This window comes from Cajanus cajan, chromosome 3 (genome assembly GCF_000230855.2).
Source record: "Cajanus cajan strain Asha chromosome 3, NIPB_CcT2T_4, whole genome shotgun sequence".
In the NCBI taxonomy this organism is placed as follows: domain Eukaryota; kingdom Viridiplantae; phylum Streptophyta; class Magnoliopsida; order Fabales; family Fabaceae; genus Cajanus; species Cajanus cajan.
The window spans coordinates 62,989,412-63,011,856 of NC_138519.1; the positions used below are offsets into that span (position 1 = coordinate 62,989,412).

General features: G+C 36.4%; 1 protein-coding gene across 1 annotated transcript; it reads right to left on the bottom strand.

Annotated features, from left to right (window-relative positions):
- Positions 1 to 9,524: 9,524 nt before the first annotated feature.
- On the bottom strand, positions 9,525 to 10,714 carry LOC145956383 (uncharacterized). The gene is made up of 4 exons (XM_083071976.1): positions 10,564 to 10,714; positions 10,370 to 10,466; positions 9,688 to 9,799; positions 9,525 to 9,554 (listed from the first exon to the last, which is right to left on the bottom strand). The coding sequence occupies exons 1-4, from the start codon at positions 10,712 to 10,714 to the stop codon at positions 9,525 to 9,527; spliced, it is 390 nt and encodes a 129-aa protein (XP_082928102.1).
- Between the last annotated feature and the right edge of the window lie 11,731 nt (positions 10,715 to 22,445).

The window sequence follows — 22,445 nt, forward strand, 5'->3', positions numbered from 1 at the left end:
TTAGAACCTTTTTCAAATCAAAGAAAGGTTTGCTTTAGTCTTACATTGGTCCAACCTTTAATTTGAATTCACTTGTTTAATATCACAGTGTATCATTGTCGCCACCGGCCCAAACGGGCCTCGGCGGTCGCGAAGACGGTCGAGCTCGCTTTTATTTTAGTTTTGAAAATGTATTGGATTATTAGAACGACTTGTTCTCAAACTGAGACCTTGTCGATCTTATCCAATTTATTTATTAAATGTCTCACCAATCCATGTTAATCCCAAGCGGGACCCTCCATGGATTAGTGGTTTTCGTAGTAAAAGGAGGGGTTCGTGGAGTCGCCACCAATGTTTTACTCAAAACATTGGAAAAAGGGATAAGGCAATTGATTTTATAAATCAACTTTGGCCATTACAACCAGAGTTGGGTAAGGGAGTCGGTTACGCGTGGGGAAGGTGTTAGCACCCCACAGTGCCCCTTTCGGGTTCCCTATGACAGATTATTTTATAAATAACAATGTAAAATTACTAAATTACCCCTATTTATTCTAAACGATTATGAACAAGATATCTACATGGCGAATAAATTAGATATGCAATGCAACAATCAGAAAGCAGTAAAAGGAAGGATTTTGAAGAAGAAACCTTTGAAGCGTGCTTTTATATATTTCGTAAAACTGGGAAGCTTTTTGGCGTTCCCTCGCTCTACAAGCCCGCTCGCTCCCTCCTATAAAATTTTGACTACGGAAATCCGGAGGATTTCCCTTCGACTAGGTTCGATCCTCAAGCAAAATGGCTCGGGGCTCAAGAACTTCGTCGGATCAACTCTCCGAGTGATTTCTAGGGCAGAACACTGCTCAAAAACCCCAGAATACTCAAGGAGAGGGTTGAAACTGTGTGAAAAAGTGTGGAATGACGTCCAATTGACGTCATATTTATAGGGAATAGGCGCAATACGGGCTACAGAATCAATACGGCCGTATTGAAATTTTTGAACTTCAATACGGTCGTATTGAAGTTCAATACGACCGTATTGAAATTCAGAAATTTCAATGCGCCCGTATTGAGTTCACTGCGGTTGTATTGAAGCTTCAATACGGCCGTATTGATTTCAGTACGGCCGTATTGAAGTTTCAGAAACTTCAATACACCGTATTGAGTTCACTGCGGCCGTGTTGAAGCTTCAATACGGCCGTATTAAGTTTAGTACGGCCGTATTGGGCTTCATTCCCTCCACTTCCTTATTTTAAGCTACTCTAAGACCTCTAAATTTACAGATAGCCATCTTATGGTCTTCTAGGAGTCCTTCTGGCTGACTTTCCTTCGATCTTTGAGGGTCTTCGAGTTTTATTTCCGACCCGGACAATTTTAGGGGTCTACAGCTGCCCCCCCTTTACTTAGTCAAACGGCCTTTTGGTGTACCGATTGACAAGTAAAGGAGTTGACCCAATTGTCCGGGTAATATGCCAACCTTCTGACTTGTAGCGTCTTCCGGTGGAAAATTGTTGAGTAGCCTCTCCAGGTGGGTGCATACCTCGGCGCTTCTGACATCCTCGGTAGCTGAGTTTACCCTCTCCAGGGTCAACTTCACTCGACGCCCGAGCCGGAAGTTGAACACCGTCGTGCCTCTGGCGACGCTGGTGATTGAATACCGTCTCTCCAGACCTAGCCTCACTCGACGCCCGAGCCGGAAGCTAGATACCAGTGTTTTAACATCACTGATGATTGAGTATTGCCTCTCCAGGCCCAACCTCACTCGTCGCCCGAGCCGGAAGTTGGACATCAACGCACCTCTGATGACGCTGATGGTTGAGTACCGTCTCTCCAGACCTAGCCTCACTCGACGCCCGAGCCGGAAGCTAGACACCAGTGTTTTAACATCACTGATGATTGAGTATTGCCTCTCCAGGCCCAACCTCACTCGCCGCCCGAGCCGGAAGTTGGACATCAACGCACCTCTGATGACGCTGATGGTTGAGTACCGTCTCTCCAGACCTAGCCTCACTCGACGCCCGAGCCGGAAGCTAAGTACCCTTGTGACAACGGTAGCAGTGTGAGTTTCGCCTCTCCAGGCTTAGTCTCGCTCTTTGTTCGAGCCGGAAACTAAGCACCTTTGTGACGACGGTGAGCAGTGTGAGTTTCGCCTCTCCAGGCTTAGTCTCGCTCTTTGTTCGAGCCGGAAACTAAGCACCTTTGTGACGACGGTGAGCAGTGTGAATATCTCCTTTCCAGGGATTTGTGATGATTTTGTGTCCACAGTCCACGATGCTGCTTCGACGGTTTTTTCTGATTTTGTGCCACTGAGGGCTGGATAACGCAGGGATCCGTCTAGGGGATGTGCAGTCATTCACAGGTTCCTGTGCCCCAACTTGCATTGCATTGTTGGTACCCATGGGGAATTTCTGACTCCTTGGGGTGTAGACACAGATGCTCTTTCTCTCTGAGTTTGAGCGATGCCTTATGTTTGGCTGACGTCCTTTGACGTTGGTGGAGTATCCCGGTTTATCCTTATTCGGGTATCTCTTTTTGATTTTCTGATTTTTGCTGCCTCTGTGTAGGCTGTTATCCGCTGGGGATTCTGGATGTTGATTTTGTCTCCACAGTCTACGATGCTGCTTCGACGATTGTTTTTGATTTTTGTGCCACTGAGGGCTGGATAACGCAGGGATCCGTCTAGGGGATGTGCAGTTACTCATAGGTTCTTGTGTCCCAACTTTCCATTGAGTAGTTGGCGCCCATTGAGGAATTTCTGTTTCCTTGGGGTGTAGACACGAAGATGCTCTTTCTGAGATGAGTAGTGCCTTATGATTGGCTGACGTCCTTTGGACGTTGGTGGAGTATCCCGGTTATCCTTATTCGGGTAACTCTTTTTAATTTTTGGATTTTGTTGCCTCTGTGTAGGCTGTTATCCGCCAGGGGATTTTGTCATTGGTTGTGATTGGCCTCTTCTGTTAGGCAGATCATCTTGATGTTCAATGATAGGCTGAGAGCCGGATTCCGCTTGGGGAATGATTATTGATTTTTTCTTCTCTCTTTTTTTTTGGGTTTTCCTTTTTGAAGGAGTGCCTCTTGTGTAGGCGACTGGGGATTTGAAGTTCAGTGTTCGGCTGAGTGCCAGATTCCGCTTGGGGAATACTTATTGATATTTTTGATTTTTCTCTTTTTGCAGGGATGCCTCTGAGTAGGCGATTGGGGAATGAGGGATCTTATGTATCCCAGAGTATTATTTAGGAAGCCTCTATAGGCTTAGCCTCACTCAGCGCTTGAGTCAGAGAGCTATCTTCCACTGAGGAAGTTTTAAGTCCTTTGACTAGATATACTGCTTGGGTGATCGTGCTTCCATTGGGAATGTCGTCGATCTTGCTTTGATAGCTCTCGCTGGGGATTCGTTCCGTGAGCTTGAGTTGAGGTTTCTCTGGGGAGTATTATTTCTGCGAGCCTCTCCAGGCTCAATTATTCTTTGATGTGGAGTATTATTTTGGCAAGCCTCTCCAGGCTCAATTATTCTGCGGGAGTATTATTTAGGCAAGCCTCTCCAGGCTCAATTATTTTGCGGGAGTATTATTTCGGCAAGCCTCTCCAGGCTCAATTATTTTGAGAGAGTATTATTTCGGCAAGCCTCTCCAGGCTCAGTTATTTTGAGAGAGTATTATTTCGGCGAGCCTCTCCAGGCTCAATTATTTTGCGGGAGTATTATTTCGGCAAGCCTCTCCAGGCTCAATTATTTTGAGAGAGTATTATTTCGGCAAGCCTCTCCAGGCTCAGTTATTTTGAGAGAGTATTATTTCGGCGAGCCTCTCCAGGCTCAATTATTCTGTACGAGTATTTTTTCGGCAAGCCTCTCCAGGCTCAGTTATTCTGTATGATTCTGTTGATTTTCTGAATCTTTGCATTTTGTTTGCTGCTGTCATACACAAGCAATTTTTCTATTTTTCTATTTTATGTGGTTGCCTCATGACGAGGTCTTTGAAAATTTCTTTATGGCCAATACGGCCGCATCCATTTCAGTACGCCCATGTTTGAGTTAAAATTTTTTTCATAACCCCAATTTTAGTACGGGTGTACTGAACATGGTACGGGCGCATTGTTTTTTCTGAAGTTTATATATTTTTGTTTTTTTTTTTTGTTTTTTTTTTTTTTGTTTTTTTTTGTTTGTTTTTTTTCAATAAACAGAGAATAAGTGATCTTCCAGTACACCTATCATCTGTATGCATGTATGCGGTATGATGCACCTAATTCTATTTGACTCTTTTTTCAAAAGAATTAACCGATGCGTTTTTGGATTTTGCCATTCCTCTTAGACGGGCTGTGCGCTGCCGACTTCTGTAACCGAGGAATGATGCGTATTATATTTGAGATTTGGTGTCATCAACCAAATGATCCTTCCCTTTCTTTAGAAGATGTGTCAACCCTCCTATTGACCACTATATCTCCATGTTTCCACTAGATTATTCAAAAATCGTTGGGACAAGAGAGAAAAGAAGGAAAGGGTATATTTTTCAAAAGTTTGTGTTTTAGAGGAGATTATTTTATTTTTTGAAAAATGGATTTTGTAAGAATGGCTGGCCATGGTAGGCTTATGTGTTTAGGCTTGTTCGATTAAACACTTATGAGGTTAAGCACATCTTTGTTATTAATGATTGTGTTTTGACAACTTGGATAGCTTTTCTTGAGCCCCTTGTTGAATTCAATTGATGGTACCATCATGGATTTATTTTGTTTTTCTTTTTTGACGGCCCTAACTTTTGCCTAAAACACCCATTTGTGATGTCTTAGCGGGCTTTTGTTTTTGTTCATTATTTTGTAACCCTAATTTTTGCCTAGGTCACCCTTTTGTGGGATTCCTAGCGGGTCTTTTGCTCTTATTTTTGTGCAGCCCCCTTTTTGGGTTTCCTGCCGAGCTTTTTGTTTTTTAGGATTTTTGTCCTGAATGGATTTCTTTTATCCATGACGACACTTATTGAGGCCAAGAAAAGGTGCTCCAAGTCGTTATGCACATTTCCACATAAAAATGATGCGGGTTTATTGATTATTAAGACGATTTTAACCTCACTTATGTTCATTCAAACAGGGTTAAATAATGTGGTTTAGAATTTTATTGCAAGCAAGAAAAGAAGCAATAAGAAAGAATGATTTTATTATAATCATAGTGGAAAACATGTGCCCTATCGAGGCTCGGGGGTCGGGCTGTCCCCGAGGAGTGATCTCTAATAGTCACTGAATTTACACATCCCTATTAGAAGGAAAAGGACACTTGATGACGACAGCTGGCCTTGACGTTTGTGAACCAGCCTTCCTAAAGATCTGGCTTAAAGAACGTCGAGAAGGATCTTGATTCCTCTTCGTTCTTTGATCATTAACAGGGTTGTATCCTAACCCTTGTTTCCCCGGATTGTCCTTGATAATGGGTAGCTCCGGGATTCCTTGGGAGTCCTTGCCTAATCCTTGTCCTGGCAAGTATCCGTTCTTAGTGAGCATATGGGCTACCTTCTTCATTTCTCGGGGAAACGTCTCAACATTGGCAATTTCCAATGCTTGGAAGGCGGTTTCCAAAGCTTCCTCTGCTGCATCCACATAAGGTATGGTGGATGGCTTGCTGATGAGTATGTCATCTTCAGCTTGTACAGTCACCAGTTTGTCACCCATTATGAACTTGACTTTCTGGTGGAGCGTAGAGGGTACAACTTTCGCATCATGAATCCAAGGTCGGCCGAGGAGACAGCTGTATGCGGGAGTAATGTCCATCACTTGGAATTCGACATTAAAGATAGTGGGTCCAATTTGGATTGGAAGATTGATCTCTCCCACCACTTCTCTTTTAGAGCCGTCGAAAGCTCGAACGATCATGTTGCTCGGGCGCATTTGGACTCCCTTGATTGCCAATTGCTTGAGCGTTCTTTTTGGCATTACGTTCAAGGAAGATCCATTATCTACCAAGACTTTAGCGATGTGATACTCCTTGCACTTTATAGAGATGTGCAAGGGCTTGTTGTGGTTTGATCCCTCGGCGGGGATTTCTTCATCGATGAAGGTGAGGTGATCATTAGCCTTGATGTGACTAACAATCCCCTCAAACTCGTCTTGGGAGATAGTGTGCGACACATATGTCTCGTTCAAGACTTTCGACAGAGCTTGCCGATGCGGTTCGGAGCATAGGATCAACGACAACAGCGTAATCTTTGCTGGCGTCCTATGAAGTTGATCCACGATGGAGTACTCGCTCTGTCGGATAAATTTTAACAGCTTGTCAGTCTCCTCCTCGGATTCTTTTTCCTCGGTTTTCTTTTCTTCTTTTTCTTTATTCTTGGGAGCTTTATCATGAAGATCATCGGGAGTGTAGATCCTGCCACTCCTAGTCATGCCCCCAAGTCCAGCGATGTTAGAGATATCGCTGTCGGCAGAAAGGTGGATGTCGTATATCCATGGCACAGCCTTATTTGATTCGTAGGGAAAAGGCCTTGGAGCGATGATCCTTAACGGTGTCGGACCTTCCCCTTTATTCGTCTTGATTACCAACAACGGAGTTGATGTGCGCTTGCTTGGCGCGGTTGTTGGCTTACACTTAATAACAAATGGCGTGCGATCCATCTTGAACATACGCATCGATTATTTCTTTCTTTTTATTAATGTTTATTAATGATTTATTGGGAGGGATGTATGAAATGCAAATCTAGATCCCTCCATGATCTTTGATGAGAATGCATGATATGAGATGATGAGGTTGAATATGCATGCATTGTGTTTATTGAACTAAGCATTATCATGTTTTCAGGATGTCCCTAAGATGATGCATGATATTGCTTGGTTTGGATAAATAACCCTTTTTTCCTTTTTTTGGGTATTTTGTTTTATATATTTTTTGTATTTTTTGGGTGAAAAGGGAAACTACCTATATGAATGTGATGAAGGTAGATGTTAACACCGTATAATGGAAGATTCTTATTCCTATTTATTCTTATTTTAAAAAGGAATGTTGTATGTTTAAAAGGTGCAATGTATGCTCAAACAATTTCACATAATCAATGCACAAACAATTCACTCATCCACGAACAGTCACGAGCGAATCACGAGGTAGGGGTATCCTGCAGAAAAGTGCATATTCAAGGTGGATCTAACTGTTCTCACCGGTCTGAGGCCCCCAAGGTGCCCCCATTATAGGGACCCAATCCCTCTCATCGTAGGTCGATGGAAAGCTCCAACGCACCGTCGGACTCGAGTTCATGGTTATCACCTTGAGTGATGCTTTCCGACAACGGTCTACGGGCACCTATAGACCCATTCGACAACCGGCCGTACTAACATCCACTCCCTATGGTTAATCACTCATGCCCCCGGGTATAGAGGGAACTGTTGTGTGCAAAGGTTTGTGTGCAGTTTTTATTTCAAACAATTGCATAAATTTAAAAATACAACAGTTATTAAAGCCAAATAGATAAACATGTTATCATACAAGTGAGGGGTAACGAAGTAATTTTTAACTATTATTTGTTAAAAACAATCTGTCACTAAATGGGACTGACTCTCGAGGCTTCCCCAGTGAAGTCGCCATCTGTCGCCACCAGCCCAAACAGGCCTCGGCGGTCGCGAAGACGGTCGAGCTCGCTTTTATTTTAGTTTTGAAAATGTATTGGATTATTAGAACGACTTGTTCTCAAACTGAGACCTTGTCGATCTTATCCAATTTATTTACTAAATTACCCCTATTTATTCTAAGCAATTATAAATTAACTATCTACATGATGACAGTTTAAATATGCACACAGAAAGCAGTAAAAGGAAGGATTTTGAAGAAGAAACCTTTGAAGCGTGCTTTTATATATTTCGTAAAACTGGGAAGCTTTTTGGCGTTCCCTCGCTCTACAAGCCCGCTCGCTCCCTCCTATAAAATTTTGACTACGGAAATCCGGAGGATTTCCCTTCGACTAGGTTCGATCCTCAAGCAAAATGGCTCGGGGCTCAAGAACTTCGTCGGATCAACTCTCCGAGTGATTTCTAGGGCAGAACACTGCTCAAAAACCCCAGAATACTCAAGGAGAGGGTTGAAACTGTGTGAAAAAGTGTGGAATGACGTCCAATTGACGTCATATTTATAGGGAATAGGCGCAATACGGGCTACAGAATCAATACGGCCGTATTGAAATTTTTGAACTTCAATACGGTCGTATTGAAGTTCAATACGGCCGTATTGAAATTCAGAAATTTCAATGCGCCCGTATTGAGTTCACTGCGGTTGTATTGAAGCTTCAATACGGCCGTATTGATTTCAGTACGGCCGTATTGAAGTTTCAGAAACTTCAATACACCGTATTGAGTTCACTGCGGCCGTGTTGAAGCTTCAATACGGCCGTATTAAGTTTAGTACGGCCGTATTGGGCTTCATTCCCTCCACTTCCTTATTTTAAGCTACTCTAAGACCTCTAAATCTACAGATAGCCATCCTATGGTCTTCTAGGAGTCCTTCTGGCTGACTTTCCTTCGATCTTTGAGGGTCTTCGAGTTTTATTTCCGACCCGGACAATTTTAGGGGTCTACAATCATATATGTATCATCTAAATGATTCAGACCTTGTTCATTAAAAGTGTATTTTGGAGCCATTTGTGAACCGGAAGTATTTTTTTGTTAAACCAAACTTGAGTCCTTTGAGTGGTTGAATTGAGCTTGTCCTTGCATAACTTGAACTATATTGTTTTAATGATAATTATGTTGTAGAAAAAGTTTAATTAATAGGTGCTGAAATATTTATAACTATGTTATAAACTTACAGTATATGTTAAAAATTAAGTAAATTTAACGCTTTAATTAAGCAATAATAGTGGACCAAATGCCAACTTTACAAATAATGCAGTTCTTGATTTACATAAATAAATTCAGTCCAGCTTTTTTTAGTTTTAAGTGTTATTTTGCTTTTAAGTTATTATAGTTGGTAATGCATCATATAATCTAGCTATAAAGTTGATTCCTTAATATAGGGGGCTTAGTTTTCTTTTCAGTTTGCAGCTTGAATTTTTGTTCATTCTTGATGAATTCTTCATTTTCATTATTTCTTTTGTTCTGATTACTTTTCAGTTATCATTTGCTACGTGTCATTCTTGAATATGTATGTATATCCTAATTGCTTGCATGATTGTTATGCAGCGTAACTACCGGTTCTTCTTCATGTTTGTCTTTTCAACTACACTACTTTGTATATATGTTTTTGCGTTTTGCTAGGTCTATATTAGAAGAATTATGGCATCAGAGGAGACAACAATTTGAGCTGCTGGGTTGTGTTGGTCCCCTTCAGCAAATAAGCATGATTTTTTTTTTTAAAAAAAAGCAATCTACATCGGTTCTCTTGAGAACCGATGTAGATTTAAGCATAAATCTACATCGGTTCTTCAGAGAACCGATGTAGATTTATGCTTAAATCTACATCGGTTTTTCAGAACCGATGTAAAATTGTATACATTTTCTACATCGCTCTATTCTACATCGGTTTTAGAACCGATGTAGATGACTTTAGAGAACCGATGTAGAATATGCATCTTGTAGTAGTGATAATGTCAATCTTTGTGCTCATCAATTTCTATAATCTTTCCAGAACAGTGCAGTAGCATGGCTAATTACATAATAATAAGGGTTTAATATATATCAGAAAGAATAAATTTAATGATTAAATGTACTTATTAAAATTTGCAAAAAAATAATATTTAAAAATAACAAAACTTGAACACAATTAACAATATCAGAAATTGTCATTCGCTGCGTTTGCAAGAAATCATCACCCATAGAAGTATGACTAACACCATGACTCATAGTAGAATCACATTTGTTCAACCTATGAAAAAAAATCAAAACACTTAAATACCAGAGTACTTCTTATGCAACATTAAAAAAATTGACCATGCATTAAATAGTTTTTCAAGTTAAAGAAAATGTGACCTTTCTCTATACTTCAAATCATGCTTAATGTTCGGATTAATGAGAAGTTTGATACCGTTGTAAGAATTAGAGATACCCTTTTTCCCTTAAAAAAAATTAAAGCAAATAAGTTGGTTATCTATGTTTTATATAAAAATTGAAAACATAAAAAAAAGATTAGTTTTAGAATGCATACCATTGAAAACATTCCGCTTGCATAGTTGTAATATAACAATTACAACATAGTTACTTGTGTTTTTTTGAAAAGAATTCATCCATTGTAGCAACAAATTCATCCCACGAAGTACACATAAGTTTGTTACTCCTACAATGAATACAAATATTTTAAAGATAATGCTATGTTGTACTTGTAAAATGAAACAAATGACTACAATGAGTAGCATCATTTATAAGATACATACAATCAATTAAATGCATTGTAATTAAGGGAAAATTCACTAAAGAAAATATAATATAAAAAACTTACTCCAAATCTTCAAGCACCACCTCCATAAGTTTACTTGTTTTCCCACCTTTGTCGGATTCCTTAAGGTCATATTGCTGTATGACATGACCAATTACATCTAAATTGAAATTTAAATATAAATTAAACTATTTAATAAGACTATAACATTTAAGCATAAATAGTTCATCAAAACAACATGTTGAATAACAACTTACCCATTAACACAAACTCATTTGATCCTGTAAATATATCAGGGAATGGTACAAATGTGAACGAATGTAAAGAAATATTTTCAACCTCAACTTCAGCAATTTTGATGTTTTGCATAAACTCAAGCTTAAATTCGCGGGTGGTTGTTTTAAACATCATTCGATTTTCAGCAACTAACAAATTCTCTATTACATAAGTATGCCTTTCCTTCAACAATCTTTGAAATTTTTCAAGAAATTTTTTTTAACATATGCATGAATCCTTCCATCCTGATTATTAAATATTTTGAAATTAGACATTAAATTAAAATTGAATAAGAAGTTGATGCATCACATATAATTGAAAACCAAATAACAGAGATTATTTGGCCTTTGAAATGAAACTGAAAACATAAAACAGAAATTTAAAATAAATGTAACATTTAATAATAACACAATAAACAAACAAAATACTCCCTAAATAAATACAACATAATAACTTATGAAACATCACTTATATTCTCATTTATTCTAAAGGAAATGCATAAATCAATACAACTATTATCTCAAATGCAAGAAAATATGATAAAGTTACGAAGCTACGAAAAGTTTAAGACTAAAAATGTAGAATAGGTAGAAAGTCAAAAACACAACAGGAACAAATTGATTAAAAATATTATTTCACATCTTAATTGAATCGAATAAGAAAAAATTGAAGTGAAGGACATGTAATGAGTTGGCAACAAAATAGAAAGGTCAAATTGGAAAAATCTAGCAACACTACATAGAAATTCATCAATTAAAAATGCAAGAATACAACATAACTACTATAGTAATTAGCCTTAAACAAAATGATTTGTACACACAAAAGTGACGGTAAGTTTTTTTAAAAAAAGATATTGAGTTGTAGGATTTGGTTAAAAAAAATTGAAAGATTTGAATCAGACTAATTTCATTTGTTTTAAAATAAGGTTATTATTTGAATTATAATTGGTAAAAATAATTAAAATAATAAAGGGAAAAAATACATTAGCTTCTAAAAAAATAACATATGTGAAGAAAAATTTATCAATGTCTTTACTAAGATCATTGACTCATTGTAATTGATTCTGAAAATAATATCTTTACTAATCATATTTTTTTTGTGAAGATGAAAATTTCAAACAGAAGCACAAACAAAAACTACACTATCCAACAATGAAATTTATAACTGTTATAATTTATGGAAAAAAAACCTCTTCATCCACCAAAATCATCTCCAAGGAATTTTTTTAAAGGCATTGAGTTGTAGGATTTGGTTAAAGAGAAAAATTGAAAGATTTGAATCAGACTAATTTCATTTGTTTTAAAATAAGGTTATTATATGAATTATAATAGGTATAAATAATTAAAAGAATAAACGGGAAAAATACATTAGCTTCTAAAAAATAACATGCGTGCAGAAAAAATTATCAATGTCTTTACTAAGATTATTAACTCATTGTAATTGACTCTGAAAAAAATATCTTTACTAATCATATATTTTTTTTTTGTGAAGATGAAAATTTCAAACAGAAGTAAAAACAAAAACTACACTATCCAACAATAAAATTTATAACTGTTATAATTTATGGAAGAAAAAAAAAAACCTCTTCATCCAAGAAAATCATCTCCAAGGAATTTTTTTTAAAAAAAAAATATTGAGTTGTAGAATATGGTTAAAAATAAAAATTGAAAGAATTGAATCAGACTAATTTCATTTGATTTAAAATAAGGTTATTATTTGAATTATAATAAGTAAAAATAATTAAAAGAATAGAGAGAAAAAATACACTATCCAACAATGAAGTTTATAACTATTATAATTTATGGAAGAAAAAAAAACCTCTTCATCCACCAAAATTATCTCCAAGGAATTTTTTTTAAAGAAAAGATATTGAGTTGTAGGATTTGGTTAAAAAGAAAAAATTGAAAGATTTGAAGTAGACTAATTTCATTTGATTTAAAATAAGGTTATTATTTGAATTATAACAGGTAAAAATAATTAAAAGAATAAATGGAAAAAATACATTAGCTTCTAAAAAATAACATACGTGCAGAAAAATTTATCAATGCCTTTACTAAGATCATTGACTCATTGTAATTGATTCTGAAAACAATATCTTTACTAATCATATTTTTTTTGGTGAAGATGAAAATTTCAAACAGAAGCAAAAACAAAAACTACACTATCCAACAATGAAATTTATAACTTTTATAATTTATGAAAAAAAAACCTCTTTATCCACCAAAATCATCTGCAAGGAATTTGTTTGCAATGAATTCTTAAACTCTAGCATCATGCACAATCTTATTATACGAACTCTTATCTTCTAGTCTATTCTCCTCGCTGCAATGTCCTTTCGTAATGTAAACCTCTGAGCCATGTCCTTTAAAAAGAAGATGAAAGTAAAAAGGATAAAACTTTTAATAATATGTTCACTATACATCAACATTGAAACAACCAACCTTTAAAATTAAAACTTCATACAAGCTTACCTAAAAATGGTTTTCCTATGATTGATAGAGAAAGTGTGAATCCTCATATTAGAAGTACAAAAGTACCCAAATCAGAAAGTAGAAATGTATATATGGAGAGAGTATTTTTAGAAATAGGGAGTATGATGAAACTGGATAATCAGAATGAAGTTTTGAAAAGAAAAATGCTTTAAAAATTAGAGGATAGTTGAGATCAATTGGCATTGAAAAGTTGCAACCAATACATAGGAAATAGATATTCATAATTGCTTCTCTGAGTGAAAGACAAAGTGCAAGCAATTTGATGGGAAATGTGTAAAGTAGAAAGGAAGAGGAAGGGTTTTTCTTTTGTATAAAGCAAAGAGAAAGAGTTTTTATTATGTTCAGAATTTATTAAAATAAAAAAAATTCAGAATAATCATGATAAGATAAAATTACATAAGTACCCTTATTTTGAGCAGAAAAAAAGAATCACAGACTTCCTTCCTTTTATTATAATAAAGATATATTCTCTAATATATGTTGTTTTAAAAATCTTTTGTCTTGAGCATAACTTAATCTAATTTTGCAATCAATATTTTTTTGAATTAAAAGTTTTTATATGATTTCACCATGTCTGCAAAAGCTCTGATGAAAAACCTTTTATGAACAAACTCTTTCTTGTGAAAATCATGACTTTTTCTCTAATATTGTCTGACGCTTTCAAAATCATCTTCATAAAAACAAAGTTTTTTGTTTATAAATGTTTGCAGTCTTTTGCAAAAAGAAATTAGTTTGTCTTAACACTTTGATGGCATCCTTGCTTGCATGGATGTGAGATGATGAACAAGGAAGGACGCTTTTACTCTAAGGATCAAGTTCTTAAAGGTGGCACAAGGTTTTAGGGAGGATGATGATGGAATGGAAGGATTTGGAGGTTGGGTAGAAGGTGTTTGAGGAATTGCTTGAGAAGGATACTCTAGGGTTGGCTCACTTCATGGTGATGAAGGCCACTTCTAGGGTTGTTTCTCTCAAGGTGGATATGGGAGCGGTGGTGGCCAAAAATAGCCAAGGAGACTAAGGAAAATATTAAGGCACAAAAAGGCTCTCTTAATATTTGATTTCCAAAGTGCTTACATGAAGCAATACCTAGGGTATTTATAGATTAGGGTGTGAGGTAGGAAGCACACAATTAGGGTGGCGGCTAGGTCAAAAATGTGTGCACATTTCCATGCTAAATGAGATGGAAATGTAACACAAATTCATGTCACATGCAACCCTAATTTGTGACGCCTAGTTGGTGGCCAAAGATGGAATCTTTGGCTTGGTTATGCTACAGCTAGGTGCATGATAAGATCATGCAACCTAGGTGCCCTCCTCTTGGGCCTAAGCCTTTCCAAGTCCAAAAATAGATCAATGTTCACCAAAAATACGTCTAGGCCTATTTCTTACCCTAATAAGATACCTTAGCTACAAATTAAAATCCTATAATCTAAAGCACCCCATAATACAAGGGTAAAATGGAAAATACAAGTAAAAATAAATCCTACTACTAAGGCACCCCAAAATACAAGGATAAAATGGGATATATAAGTAAGATAATTCCTATGTCTAAGATACCCAAAATACAAGGGTAAAATGGGAAAATAAAGACAAGGCAAAATAGGCATAAAAGATAAATTCTATGCTAACAAGGCTTAGGAGATTGATCAATATCCTTTAACCACAAGAAGCATGTCTCTAGGGGTGTTAGCTCCCCTGTAACACCCCAATTTTCAAAAAGGTTATTATTATTATTATTATTATTATTATTATTATTATTATTATTATTATTATTATTATTATTAGATGGTATTTGGTCATAATTATTTTAATAATTATAGAGGAATATTATTTTGTACGTTTTAAATAATTATTATTTTGGACAATTATTTTGTACGTATTAAATAAGTATTTTTATTAGCATTTTTAAATAAATATTTATATGTTTTAAGAGAAGGTTGATTTTATATGATATTTTGTTATTGAAATTATATTATTATATTTAGGGTCAGAAATATATTATTATTATAGAGAAAAAATATTTTATAATATACATGTATTTATTTTATTTAATTATTTTGAGGAAAATTAGAAGTGGGTTAGAAGAGAAGGAAAATGGGTTGGGTTGACCCAGTCCAATGGATTAATTTTAAGAAAGGAGTCAGGTGGTGTTAACCCTATCTGCCTCATTTGCGTTCTGAAGGGTTAGGGAAAAAAAGAGGAGAAAATTCTTGAAGGAAGGCGTAAAGTGTTCAGATTGCTCCGTCGTTCTTCTGTTGGCCTTCGTTCATCATCCTTAAGGTACGGGGGGATGGGTTTCTTCATATGTGAATATAGGGGTGTTCGGGTAGTGAGGGCAATCCCTAAGTCCCTCTAGGAACTCTATTTAAAATTCTGAACGATTATCTGTGCAATCGATGTTCTAATTTCTTAATTCATTTGGAAGAACTTATTTCTTGAATTGTCTTTGAATTCCATTGGGGCTTTCTTGTTAATTCTTTATCCTTAAATTTGATGACTTGAATTTTATGTGTTAAGAAGAGTTTAGATTTTTTTTTGTAAAACCAATGGAAACCAATTTTTGAGGCTTGAGATGTGTATGGATTGATTTGGAACGTATGAATAATATAAATGGAGTTAAACTGAACCAACGGGGTGTAGAAGTAGTGAAAATTGGTAAAAACCTTGTTGGAACTCGTAAAACGCAGGTTTAATTGCACAGAGGGGAGTCTGGGCAGAGATTTGGGCGCTCAGCGCCAGTTTTGGGCGTCCGGCGTCGGGACCCCGACATACGTTTGTAATTTTGCGATATCTTTCTGTGTAGTTATCCAAATCGAGTGCCGTTTGTTTTGTTAGAAACTAGACATCTGGGGCTACCATTTAGACACAAGAATCGTGTAAAAATATTAATATTTGTTCAAGTTATGTGAGTTGCAATTTGAGCCTTCCAATCTGTGTGCGAACCACAACATCAATTTTTGTGAGCCCTGAATGGTAACCTAAACGACTGTATTAGGATTTGTGTTCTTCATGAAAGTTGTAGATATTGATGTTAGGATTCTAATGGAGTTGGGATCACTTATAAAGGATATGTATATCTCGAGTTATGGTTAAATTATTAACTGAATGTCATAGATATTGTGATGTGTGTGAAGAATTATGTGAAATTTGTGATCTATGATGTTGATAACTTAATGATAGGTACCTAGCATGTGAGGATGATATTGCATGGATTGTTATTGACATGTGATGATGTTATATAATGGAGATGCATTAATTATGAGTTACGTGGGATGCATGAGTTGCATGAGACTTATGAGTTGCATGTGGTGCTTGAGAAGCCAGACGTGGCTATATTGCATTGGACCCTGGGCCCAGAGAGGGGTTGAGACAGGGGGGACCATGACGGGAGGCATTCCATGCGTGGGCCGTTGGGTGTTTAACTGCGCAGCTCACTGGCCACAGAGGGTTTAACGGTGGGTGGATTGCCTTTGCACGGGCCGCTGGGTGTTTAACCGTGCAACATACCGGCCCTGGGAGGGTGTGAGAACGGTATGCCCGCATTGGCAACAACTAAGGGAATTGACGAGGTACGCCCATTGTGCGGAGTGCCAAGTTGAGACTCTTAGGAGAGGAGATGTGTATGAGCATATAGTGAGCATGTGTATGAAAGCTTGTATGATTGAAAAAAAAAATGATGTTTGGTAATTATATGAGATGTATTTGTTGTTTATATTTAATGATGATATTTTGGTGCACGGTGTGGGGTGGGAATTGGGTAGCTCTATGTTCATATATGATGTTATCTATCTCTCACCGTCCTGTTTTTATGTGGTTTTCTTTTAGGTGAAGATGAAGACACTCATAGTGTTGAGTTCTAAAGGGAAAGGGTTATGCTCTGATATTGTGACATCGGGGCAGAGGACTTTTAGGAAAGAATTTTTATATGGATTTGGAATTGTAAATATCATTTTGAAAATAATTTGTAAACTTTTGTGTTTCATTTTCTAAATCTTTAATATTCAAGGTTATTAAAGAACGATTTTTGAAGTTTATGTGAACCCTTTTACCAAATTTTAAAGTTTATTTTTCTTAATTTAATTACATTATTATGATGTATGTGTTGGGGTAGTAAGGGTGTCACATTTAGTGGTATCAGAGCAGGTCGATCCAATTGGCCGTGAGTTATGAGTCTACTATGCTTGTTTGGTAGATGAATGATGGAATATGTTTTGCTTTATGATGAGGATAATGATGATGATGATGTTTCCCTTGTGTTGTTAGTGTTGTGCTTACACTTATATTTTTTTCTCAGAATTTGGCTGAAAGACATGATATAGCTTAGTTGAGGCTATTCATGATTGCTTATTTGTTTTGATACTTCTTTCTTACGTAAGAAGTAGTGGTTGAGTGGTATCGCTCGTATTGCGAGCATATGTGCCAGTAGTAGTGGACGATGCCTTGCTAATCAACTAGAAATTATTGGGACCTTAGATTTGGGTGAGACATTGATTTGTCGAGAGTTTACAGTTAATGGAGTTTCTAGAATCTATAGTTGTAGCGATTGAATCCAAGGAGGTTGTATATGAGAATTGGAGTTTTGGTATCCTTGATGAGAGATTGAAATGTTGGTAATTCCCTTGAGTGTTGGTGTTGGCATGTTTACCGTTTATGGTTTAGGTAGCATGTGAGTTTTATTTTCTAAGTCTGTTGTGCTAAATATGTGAGTTGTTTGGTTTAGGATTGTAGTGGGAAGCTTGAATATGAAGTTGAGGTGTGAGTTTGGAAGGGTTGATGTATTTTTGTGGCCTTAGATATATTGATATACTATTGCTGTTTGGTGTAGAGGATATTTTCGCTGCAGTTTTGTTGTGCCATTATGACTACCATATTGACAGATTTAGATTTTATGATCTTCATAAAAGTTGTAGCCTTAGACGTTATCTTTCCAATGGAATTGGAATCAGGTAAAACGGAGGTCTAGAACTCCAGTTATAGCTACTTTGGTGATCAAAGGTCTAGCTGTAAGCGCCAAATATATCTACTGCGGTTTTTGAAATTTTTAGCTAAGAAGATGATCTTTTAGAATTTTATGTCTTCATAAGAGTTTTAACTTATTCTCTTAGCCTTCTTTTGAGATAGGTTTGAGATCATTTGGATGAGTATAACTCTCTAGGTATCATTTTCTTTGATCATTGTTGAAGGGATATGTATGGTGTCATGATATTTTTGAATCGTTAGACAATGCAAGGATAAAAATTGATTTTTGTCATGATTCTAAGATGTTAGGTGGATTGAGAGGTTGTTTAAGATTGTATGATGTTATGTGGTAAATTTGGTTCATGTACATACTATATGGAGTAAATGGTGATTGATTCGTACATGCTTAGGAATGATATATATCGATTGTTTGAAGTAGATATTCTAATATGATTTGATATGCATGTATGTTAATATGAGGATAGATGACCTTATGGATCAATTAGCGGGTGTTTAGTAAGGTTGACCTTAACGTGTGCTATCATCAAATTGGAATTGAGAGTGAGGATTTATCCAAGATAGCTTTAGGCTAAGTTATCTAAGTATGAATTTTGGTTGTATAAGAAGAGATTTTCTAGGTCCTGTAATTTTAGTGGGGGTATAATGTAGATCTATCTAAGGTAGAAGTTGTATTTCAGTGGGTGATACCTAACTCAATTAGTGAGGTTAAGTGTTTTTTTAGATAAGCTTATTATTATAGGAGAGTTATTGAGAAAATTCTTAAAATAACATTACCTTAGACTAGATTGACGAGAAAGAGGAGTTGCCTTTATGTGGGATAGTGAGTGTGAGACTAGTTTCCAAACTCTTAAGGAAAGATTGACTAGTGTTAATATTACTGGATTTTAGTAAGCCTTTTATGGTATATAGTAGTGCTTCTAAGATAGGTTTGGGCGGAGATTTGATGCAAGAAGGAATGGTAGTAGCTTATGCTTCTAGGAAATTGAGAAATCACGAGAGGAATTACCTTACCCATGACTTTAAGTTAGCGGTTGTAATATTTATACTAAGATTTGGAGACACTACCTATATGATTCTAAGCTTGAGGTATTTAGTGATCATTAGAGCCTTAAATATCTTTTGACCAAAGGAGATAGTTGGAATTTCTTAAGGACTAGGATTTTAATCTTAGTTGTTATCTAGGTAAAGCCAATGTGGTGATCGATGCTTTGAGTAGGAAACCTTTATATTTGCTTTTCCTTATGATTAGAGAGATGGATCTTTTAGTTCAAATTAGGGATTTAAGCTTGACTTATGAGGTTATCCTTAGTAGTGTGAAACTAGGTATGACTCGAATAACTAGTCGATTGTTAAAGGAAAATTGGAGGAACATAATTTGTTGATTCATTTTGGTGATAAGATATGAGGCTATAGGACAAGATAATGGATAAGTGTTTATCTCGGGTATAGATGAAGTGGTAAGACTTTGAGATCTAGTATGTGTACCTAGTGCACTTATGCTTAGGTGGTTGATCTTTAGAGAGGGTCATAGAAGAAAAGCTAATATTATGGCAGATACCTTGAGTAGGGTGATCTTTCATCTATCATCTTTGATGATTTAAGGTTGGATTTGATTGAAGAGTTTACAGACTTAAGCTTGATGTGTGAGCTTACCCTTAGAAGCATTGAATTGAGTATGTCGAAAGTGACTAGTGAATTAATGGATGAGATTAGAAAAAGCCCAAGAGTCAGATCCTTTCTTAGTGAACCAAGTGAAGAAGATTGATAGGAATATAGGTAACCTTTTCTGAGTAGGAAGCGATGTTGTTTTGAGGTGCAAGAACAAAATTTGGGTGCCTAGTAATCCCGAATTAAGAGATGATCTTAGAGGAAGGACAAAAGAGTACTTTTAGCATCCACTTAGGAGCTATTAACATGTATCAGAGTGGCGCAGCGGAAGCGTGGTGGCCTAAGGTGAAGAGAGGAGGAGAGGAAGTTTGTGTACTCATGTTTAGTATAATATAAGTCTAAGACAGAACATCATAAGCCTTTTAGGACTTTTGTAACCTTTAGATGTCCCTGTTTGGAAGTGAGATAATGTGTCTAGACTTTGTTGTGGGTTTGCCTAGGAAGTTTAGGAAGAATCTTGAGTTTAATGAAGGAGTCATAGTCGAACCTCTTCATTTCATAAATTCGAGGACGAATTTCTTAAAAGGGGGGAAGTATTGTAACACCCCAATTTTCAAAAAGGTTATTATTATTATTATTATTATTATTATTATTATTATTATTATTATTAGATGGTATTTGGTCATAATTATTTTAATAATTATAGAGGAATATTATTTTGTACGTTTTAAATAATTATTATTTTGGACAATTATTTTGTACGTATTAAATAAGTATTTTTATTAGCATTTTTAAATAAATATTTATATGTTTTAAGAGAATGTTGATTTTATATGATATTTTGTTATTGAAATTATATTATTATATTTAGGGTCAGAAATATATTATTATTATAGAGAAAAAATATTTTATAATATACATGTATTTATTTTATTTAATTATTTTGAGGAAAATTAGAAGTGGGTTAGAAGAGAAGGAAAATGGGTTGGGTTGACCCAGTCCAATGGATTAATTTTAAGAAAGGAGTCAGGTGGTGTTAACCCTATCTGCCTCATTTGCGTTCTGAAGGGTTAGGGAAAAAAAGAGGAGAAAATTCTTGAAGGAAGGCGTAAAGTGTTCAGATTGCTCTGTCGTTCTTCTGTTGGCCTTCGTTCATCATCCTTAAGGTACGGGGGGATGGGTTTCTTCATATGTGAATATAGGGGTGTTCGGGTAGTGAGGGCAATCCCTAAGTCCCTCTAGGAACTCTATTTAAAATTCTGAACGATTATCTGTGCAATCGATGTTCTAAATTCTTAATTCATTTGAAAGAACTTATTTCTTGAATTGTCTTTGAATTCCATTGGGGCTTTCTTGTTAATTCTTTATCCTTAAATTTGATGACTTGAATTTTATGTGTTAAGAAGAGTTTAGATTTTTTTTTGTAAAACCAATGGAAACCAATTTTTGAGGCTTGAGATGTGTATCGATTGATTTGGAACGTATGAAGAATATAAATGGAGTTAAACTGAACCAACGGGGTGTAGAAGTAGTGAAAATTGGTAAAAACCTTGTTGGAACTCGTAAAACGCAGGTTTAATTGCACAGAGGGGAGTCTGGGCAGAGATTTGGGCGCTCAGCGCCAGTTTTGGGCGTCGGGCGTCGGGACCCCGACATACGTTTGTAATTTTGCGATATCTTTCTGTGTAGTTATCCAAATCGAGTGCCGTTTGTTTTGTTAGAAACTAGACATCCGTGGCTACCATTTAGACACAAGAATCGTGTAAAAATATTAATATTTGATCACGTTATGTGAGTTTCAATTTGAGCCTTCCAATCTGTGTGCGAACCTCAACATCAATTTTTGTGAGCCCTGAATGGTAACCTAAACGACTGTATTAGGATTTGTGTTCTTCATGAAAGTTGTAGATATTGATGTTAGGATTCTAATGGAGTTGGGATCACTTAGAAAGGATATGTATATCTCGAGTTATGGTTAAATTATTAACTGAATGTCATAGATATTGTGATGTGTGTGAAGAATTATGTGAAATTTGTGATCTATGATGTTGATAACTTAATGATAGGTACCTAGCATGTGAGGATGATATTGCATGGATTTTTATTGACATGTGATGATGTTATATAATGGAGATGCATTAATTATGAGTTACGTGGGATGCATGAGTTGCATGAGACTTATGAGTTGCATGTGGTGCTTGAGAAGCCAGACGTGGCTATATTGCATTGGACCCTGGGCCCAGAGAGGGGTTGAGACAGGAGGGACCATGACGGGAGGCATTCCATGCGTGAGCCGTTGGGTGTTTAACTGCGCAGCTCACTGGCCACAGAGGGTTTAACGGTGGGTGGATTGCCTTTGCACGAGCCGCTGGGTGTTTAACCGTGCAACATACCGGCCCTAGGAGGTTGTGAGAACGGTATGCCCGCATTGGCAACAACTAAGGGAATTGACGAGGTACGCCCATTGTGCGGAGTGCCAAGTTGAGACTCTTAGGAGAGGAGATGTGTATGAGCATATAGTGAGCATGTGTATGAAAGCTTGTATGATTGAAAAAAAAAATGATGTTTGGTAATTATATGAGATGTATTTGTTGTTTATATTTAATGATGATATTTTGGTGCACGGTGTGGGGTGGGAATTGGGTAGCTCTATGTTCATATATGATGTATTCTATCTCTCACCGTCCTGTTTTTATGTGGTTTTCTTTTAGGTGAAGATGAAGGCACTCATAGTGTTGAGTTCTAAAGGGAAAGGGTTATGCTCTGATATTGTGACATCGGGG

What these genes read in the sequence shown, in the direction of transcription:
- LOC145956383 (XM_083071976.1), bottom strand. Translation starts at nt 10,714, where the DNA reads ATGTTTAAAACAACCACCCGCGAATTTAAGCTTGAGTTTATGCAAAAC. An exon ending in AAATGAGTTTGTGTTAATGG is followed by an intron (nt 10,467 to 10,563) that starts GTAAGTTGTTAT and finishes ATTTCAATTTAG; the next exon opens with ATGTAATTGGTCATGTCATA. An exon ending in GTGGTGCTTGAAGATTTGGA is followed by an intron (nt 9,800 to 10,369) that starts GTAAGTTTTTTA and finishes TTTTTTTCATAG; the next exon opens with GTTGAACAAATGTGATTCTA.